Source organism: Balearica regulorum, chromosome 1, assembly GCF_011004875.1.
Source record: "Balearica regulorum gibbericeps isolate bBalReg1 chromosome 1, bBalReg1.pri, whole genome shotgun sequence".
NCBI classification, from domain to species: Eukaryota; Metazoa; Chordata; class Aves; order Gruiformes; family Gruidae; genus Balearica; species Balearica regulorum.
Genome location: NC_046184.1, coordinates 202,188,225 through 202,195,179, shown reverse-complemented (window position 1 = coordinate 202,195,179; position 6,955 = coordinate 202,188,225). Strand labels below are relative to the sequence as shown.

The window sequence follows — 6,955 nt, the reverse complement described above, 5'->3', positions numbered from 1 at the left end:
AGCACTGCACAGCAGCTGCATGAGAGAGGAGTGAAAAAATGGGAAAGAAACAACTCTGCAGACACCAAGGTCAGTAAAGGAGAAGGGGGAGCAGGTGCTCCAGGTGCCGGAGCAGAGATTCCCCTACAGCCCGTGGAGAAGACCACGATGGAGCTCCTATCAACACTGCAGCCTGTTGACGACCCCATGCTGCAGCAAACGGAGATGCCTGAAGGAAGCTGCAGCCCGTGGAGAGCCCATGCGGGAGCAGGCTCCGGGCAAGAGCTGTGGCCTGTGGAGAGGAGCCCACACAGGAGCAGGTTTTCTGTCAGGAACTGCAGCCTATGGAGAGCCTGTGCTGGAGCTGCGGAGTTAGTCTGTTCCTGAAGGACTGCAGCCCGTGGGAAAGACACACAATGGAGCAGAGGAAAAGTGTGAGGACAAAGGAACAGCAGAGACAAAGTGTTATGGGCTGACCAGAACCCCCATTCCTCATCTCCCCGCACTGCTCAGTGAAGTCGAGCCCGGTGAGAGGTGTGTATGGAGGGTGTTTTATGGTTATGTCTTTGTTTCTGACCATCCTACTCTATTCTTACGTGCCAATAAACTGAATTAATTTTCCCCAAGTTGAGTCTGTTTTGCCTGTGATAGTAATTGGTGAGCGATCTCCCTGTCTTTATCACAGCCCACGAGCTTTTTCATCTTCTTTTCTCATCCTGCCCTGTTGGGAGTGAGAGCAGCTCGGTGGGCACTCAGCCGTCAGCCAAGGTAACCCACCTGAGCAGCACCGAGTCTCAAAACTTATCTGTCTTCCCTTTCAGCGTTAATCTCGATTACACCCGTTACCTCTCCTGTTCCAGTTTTACTGTAAGATGAGCCTTGTGATCAATTACTTAATCATCTGCCAATCACTTCTCACAGCTTACTGAAATGGGATTTTGATGCTGCAACTTTCTTATTTTCCCCTTGTGTCTTTTAAACAAAATTGCTATGGTGGCCTCTTCTCTTTTCTTTCCTTTGCCTTCCATAGCTGCAAAAAATGATCCTGAGATGTCTAAGCAGGGGAGTGTCAAGCAGAGGATGGGATTATTTTCAGGAATAGCACTGAGTGATACTGTTGCAGGAATACTGGGTTCATCTCTCATAGTTAACATAAGAAACCACAGCCGGACAAATGCAGGTTTTAACAAATGAGAGTAGGTAACAACTGGAACAACTTACCCAGGAAAGTGATGGATTTCCTGTCTCTTGAAGTATTTAAATCAAGATTGGATGTTTCACTAAAATATATGTTCCAACTCCAACAGAAATTACAGACTTGATGTAGGAACTGCTGGGTGAGACTCTTGGTCAGATCAGACTAGACCACTGCATGGTTCCTTGTGGACTCTAAAATTAAATTTAAGTTAACATGCTACCATTATATTTGAAAAAGACTAAAGCAGTTTCTTTAGCTCAGTTGGCAGGCAGTAACTTGCTGTGGCACTATAATGGACATATGTCTAAACTCCTAATCATTTATACATATTTGGCATGAATTCACATGAGTATGTGTCACCAAATTAACTAAATGTTTTACCCATTTCCAAGTTCACTTGCTCCTAGTCATGAAGTACCATCCAGCCACTAAGGAATGGAAATATTATTCCATTTAATTCCTTTTTTTGATTCCTTGATTTACAAAGTCAGAAATTTAAATGCTAAATGATGGAAGAAAGGAGGAACAAAATTTTGGGGAGTATTTAGAGAGAGAAAGGAGGCAAGGGAAGGAAGAAGAAGAAAAAAGACAAGCGAGAGCAAAACCAGAGGTCACAAAAAGCCATGAGTAAATAAGGTGAAGCACAAGCCTGCAGATTCAGAGGAAGGATAGGAATACGTGGAGAGAAAGTGAAGGGAAGTAAAAGACATTGGAAAAAAAAAAAGGAATGAGTACTCTGAAATGCAGGTGAAGTCTGTTTGCAAAGAAATCTCTCAAAGAGTAATTTATTTATTTACAGGAACTCCACACTCTCTCAAACACACACACAGACACAGTCACACACAGTCACACATGGCCATGCAGATAAGTTTATATATATATAACTGTTTTCAATGCTCTTTGCTTGCTCTTTGGGGTATGTGGTTGATGCTACGGAACTCACATTTCAGAAATCACTGTCACCCTCTGCAGCAATTAAAGGGAGTGTCTTTCACCCCAAAACAGGAGCGCCTGGGGACATGGGATATAGTAATAAATTAAGAAAGCAAACCTGAAAGTAGGCAAAACTCTGTCTTGGCGTAAATGTGTGTGTTTGAACACAGAGCCACAAAGTTTACCTTAAAAATCAATATTCTTTCATATTACCAATTAATATTTTAAAATTAATTTATTGGAGATCCAATCATTCCCTGTGACTGACAGAAATCTCTCTGCAAAGGCACATGTAAAACTAGAAGCTCCCTTCTCCGACATACAGCTATTGTTGGATGATTTCATTACCTATCATTTATTATATATATATCTCTTTTAAATATTAACTGCAATATCCCCAGACCTCTGGCAGCTGCTCTGGGGAACTTCCAAGGATTGGAAAGAAAAATCCGAAGGCACCAAAAAGAAGGGTCTAGACAGATAAAAGCGCCATTATTTTTCCCACCTAAAAAAAAAAAAAAAAAAAAAAAAAAAAAAGGAGAAAAGACGGCTGTACAGGAGCAGCGAAGTTTTCCTTTCATTTGCTCTCATTCCTTTTGGCATGAGTGCCCACAAGCGCTGAGCGCTTCCCTGCTCCGGTCCCTCTGCCGCAAACCCCGGCAGCGGGGAGGGGGTCCCGCTCCGCCCGTGCGGAGCGGCGCGCGCAGTGCGCGGGAGCGCCCCCCCGGGGGCTGGCAGGCCTGCCCAGCCGCGTGCCCCCGCTCCGCGGCTGCTCAGCACACGCAGATACGCCCTGCCACCTTCATTAATAATAATTGGTACTTAATAGCAGCAGCCCCAGCCGTGCGATCGGCTGCAGCGGCCGTGACTCCTCCGCCCCCCGCAAAGCCCGGGGCAGTGACCTTGCCCGGCCTTCTCGCCCTACGCCCGCGGCACAAACTTCCGCGCCGCTGCGCGCCCGCGGATGTGCGAGCGGCAGAAAGGGGGGAAAAAAAAAAACCAAAACCCCACAAACCAACCCCAAACCCCAAACCATCGCTTTCGCAGTGGCTGCGACCGCCGGCGCTGCAGTGCTCGCCCGAGGCCGCGGGCGGCTCCGCGGGGCGGCGCGGAGCGGCGCGGAACGGAACGGAACGAACGCGCGCGGCCGCTCCCCACCCGTGGCGGTGCGGGCGGCGGTGGCGGGGGGGGGGGTGGGGGGCACACGGCGCATGTCCGCCCGCGCCGCGCCGCGCCGCGCCGCCACTAGACGTTCCCCCCCGCCGCCAAACTCACCACCATCTTCTGCATGTGCAACATTCGCAGCCGGACAGACACCGCTCCCCGGCGATGGAGACTGCGGGAAAAATCCGGCGCGGCGGGATGGCTTGCTGAAACGGCAGCGGCAACCGGGAGAGAGGCAGAGCGCGAGCGGGAGAGAATAGCAAACACATACTAAAACACAACCAAACAAAAAAAAAAAAAAAAAAAAAGGAAAAGAAAGGAGGAAACCTCTCTTTTTCTCCCCTTTCCCTCTTTTTGGTTTTTTTTTTTTTTTTAAATTCTTGATTTTGTTTGTAGCCACCTCGTCCCCAATGCCTCTCTGAGCAGCATCGAGCGAGCGAGCGGAAGAAGGCGAGCCAGAGAGGCAAAAGAGAAGATGAGGATAATTTGCAGACAGCTTGTCTTGTTGTTTTCTGGCTTTTGGGGACTAGCAATGGGAGCTTTTCCTAGCAGCGTGCAAATAGGTAAGCGCTGCATTGGGCTGTGTGCGTGTGGCCAGGGGTTCAATCCTTTGCAAAGTGAGTTGGAAAGGAGGCTCTGAAGGCAGTTTGCAGATTTCTCCTCCGCCACTCATCCCATTTCCCTGCCTTCAAGAAAAATCCGCGTGTATTTGTGTATGTATGCCTCTCTGTGCGCGTGTGTGTGTACATACATATCCGTGTGTGGTAGGGAGGATGCTTGTCTTTTGCAGAACTCGTCCCAGCCCCGGGCTGTGTGGGATGAGTAGGGGATGAAGGGGCTCGGGGCTGATGCCCCTCGGCTGCCTTCAGCCCCCTGCGGCACCCCCCGCTTTTGCCTGGCTCCCGGAGGGATGGCGAGTTACGTGCATCGGAGGTTGCGGTAGCCGGCAGGGGTGGGGGGTAAAGGGTAACGCTGCCCTTAATTCCCTTCTCGTAGTTGGAAAGTTTGGGATTTTGTCGGTCTCTCCGCGGAGTCCTGTGCCCCCTCCTCACCCCTTTCCCATCGCCTCCAGCTTCCCTTCTTTCGGACGTGTTTCGGGTGGGACGCAGCTATCTGAATTCTTTCCAGCTCAGCTCCATCACTGCATCATTTCTCGTGGACTTGTAAAGATGCTGCTAATAAGGCTGAGCAGCTCCCTGCCTGCACATGGCTGCGGAGGAGCAAAGTTCATTATATTCCTGTTCAGTGCAGATTATCCTACACTGAGTCGGTATTTTATTTTTTCTTTTTTTTTTTTTTTTAATCCAGAAAGCATCGTTCCCCTTAATCAGCCCGCCACTTAATGTAAGAGGCTGTTGAGTAGCTGATTTACCAGTGTGTTCAGTATCAGGGAGATGGAGGCTAAACACTTTCAAAGGTCACTGTAATCATGACAAATCTGGGTATTTATGTATGAAAGGCTGGAAACTGAGAAGTCAGAAAAGAAGCATGAATGCATCAGGAAGGTTAAAATCGATTGAGCACAGTGATTTAAAGGCAGCGGTTGTGATTACGAATATGATTAGTTCCTTATCCATTAAAGTCTTAGGACTTGCCTTACTGTGCAGCTTTGGGAGAGACAGTTGCTTAGCGTTGCAAGATAGTAAGTAGCTTGCAAATAATTCACCCTCCTTCCTTTGCTTTTTTGCCTTTTTTTCTTTTTTTTTTGTAGGTGGTCTCTTCATCAGGAACACAGATCAGGAATATACTGCTTTTCGATTAGCAATTTTTCTTCATAACACCAGCCCCAATGCATCCGAAGCACCTTTTAATTTGGTTCCTCATGTAGACAACATTGAAACAGCTAACAGCTTCGCTGTAACAAATGCCTGTAAGTAAACATGCCATTGATCTGACCACCTTACCAGTAAATTGCAGTGGAAATAACAGGAAACCACATCATTATCTTGCATTGGAAATACACCAGTAAGTCTGTCTTCAGTATAGGTACCCTTTGCAGAAGAGCAAAAGGGGCAGCAATCCTTATTAGTTTCTAACTGGAGCAAAACCCCCTCTTCTGCCTTCTGCTGACTAACCTGATATGACATTTACTTTAGCGTTATTATTGTAGTTTCTTGCTTCCTGGTTTCTATGGAGATGAATTTTGTTGTTGTAAAGAAAAATTATGAATGTCTCGATCAGTCCGTAAACCCCACAGTTACTCTTTTTCGCTTTTGGGTATGGTGTGCCTTGCATGTATTTGAAAATAGATGATGATATTTGTGCTCACAAATGCTTTTCTAATGGCTGGAAAGGAGATAGGGAAGCAGTGGTGTGCAGGATAATATATCTGAGTTGGTTGACGCTGCAGTTGATCTGGTGATGTCACTTGAGGCAGCCCTGCTCTTATATTCTAGGTTGTAAATGTCTCTTATCATCTCGCAATGCATACATCCTGTGGATATGTTTCTATGCATCCATACATTGGTGCCAAATCAAGTTAGTATCTGATCTACTTGATTTCACAGACCACCTCAACTGGAACAAATATTCTCATCCTACTATATATTTTATACACACACACACCCGCACACGCATGAGATGCACATACACCATGAGAGGAAAACAGAGAAAGAAATGCCCTTACCAAATGAGGTAAAATTTACTTCTTTTTTTTTTTTTTTAATTCTTAAAGCAGAGTATAATTAGCTGAACTTCCTACATTTAGATCGTGTCAAGGTTTTTAGCCTTGGTTAAAACACATGCTGGATACTCCTTAATCTCTGCAAGTGGCAAGGCATTATTTCTGTTTATCTTCATGTGTGTCAGGCTTATAAAAAGGAATTCACGTTATTATGTAAGACAGTGGGATATAGTGTGACAAAGCTGAAGACTGTAGTAGAATTACTACTTTGATGTCCGTATTTCAGGATTCTATAGGTTTTCCTCTGTGGCCTTTTAAGTTTTCAAATCCCTCCTCTTCATTCAAGAGTGAATTGCCTCTGGAAGTAGATGCCCAAAGCAACATTGCTGAGCGAGTTTAAAATAGAAACGTACTGGAGAAGGTCTTACTCTTCATCGTGCCTTTGGAATAAGTACTACGTTTCTCTCCACTCTCTCACAGCTATCTCTGTGGCAATTTTTAATGTGTAAACATAAAATGTACTCTGCAGTTCTCATGTATAATTTATTGATTGCTAAATTTACTTATACAAGTCTTTGGTACTCCAAGTTTCAGATGACCTTGCCACCTTATTTACCAGGAAAAGCTGCTGAGCTGCCAAAATGGCTCCATTCATTTTGTGGAGGAAAGATTGATGTCCCATTAAGTGTGAATTCTATATTAAGCAATGTATTAGTTGTGTTTAGTGTGAAAATCAATATCATATTCCATAAGGAGAAAACATTTCAAATGGTGCTTTGAAACTGGAAGGAATCAGATCTATGCAGGTGTAGTTCATTGAGAAGATATTACAATGCATGTCAACTTTTGCAGGCACTGATTATATATTCCATGAAGACAAATGACACAGTAGATTTTTTTAAACTTTCATTTTTTGTGAAAGAGGACGGGACTAAAATTTTTGTATATTGAAATCAGTAATTTTAGGTGAAGTCAATTATTTTAGATTCTGCCTACGCATCCAGTTCTACCAAATAATTTCCAAGGCTATTGTTACTTTTTGGATTGAGGGTATGGCA

At 45.3% G+C, this 6,955-nt stretch overlaps 1 protein-coding gene across 6 annotated transcripts in view; it reads left to right on the top strand.

Moving 5' to 3' along the window:
* The first annotated feature begins 3,352 nt into the window (after positions 1-3,352).
* Positions 3,353-6,955, top strand: part of GRIA4 (glutamate ionotropic receptor AMPA type subunit 4) — a 233,476-nt gene continuing 229,873 nt past the window's right edge. For 2 of the 6 annotated variants that reach the window (XM_075742298.1, XM_075742297.1), the window contains exons 1-2: positions 3,398-3,837; positions 4,986-5,144. In XM_075742298.1, coding sequence (XP_075598413.1) covers positions 3,750-3,837; positions 4,986-5,144 — 247 coding nt within the window. In that variant the 5' untranslated portion in view covers positions 3,398-3,749. Of the gene's footprint in view, positions 3,838-4,985; positions 5,145-6,955 lie in introns of all 6 variants that reach the window. The other 4 variants (XM_075742295.1, XM_075742296.1, XM_075742299.1 and 1 more) reach the window with 3 other exon arrangements.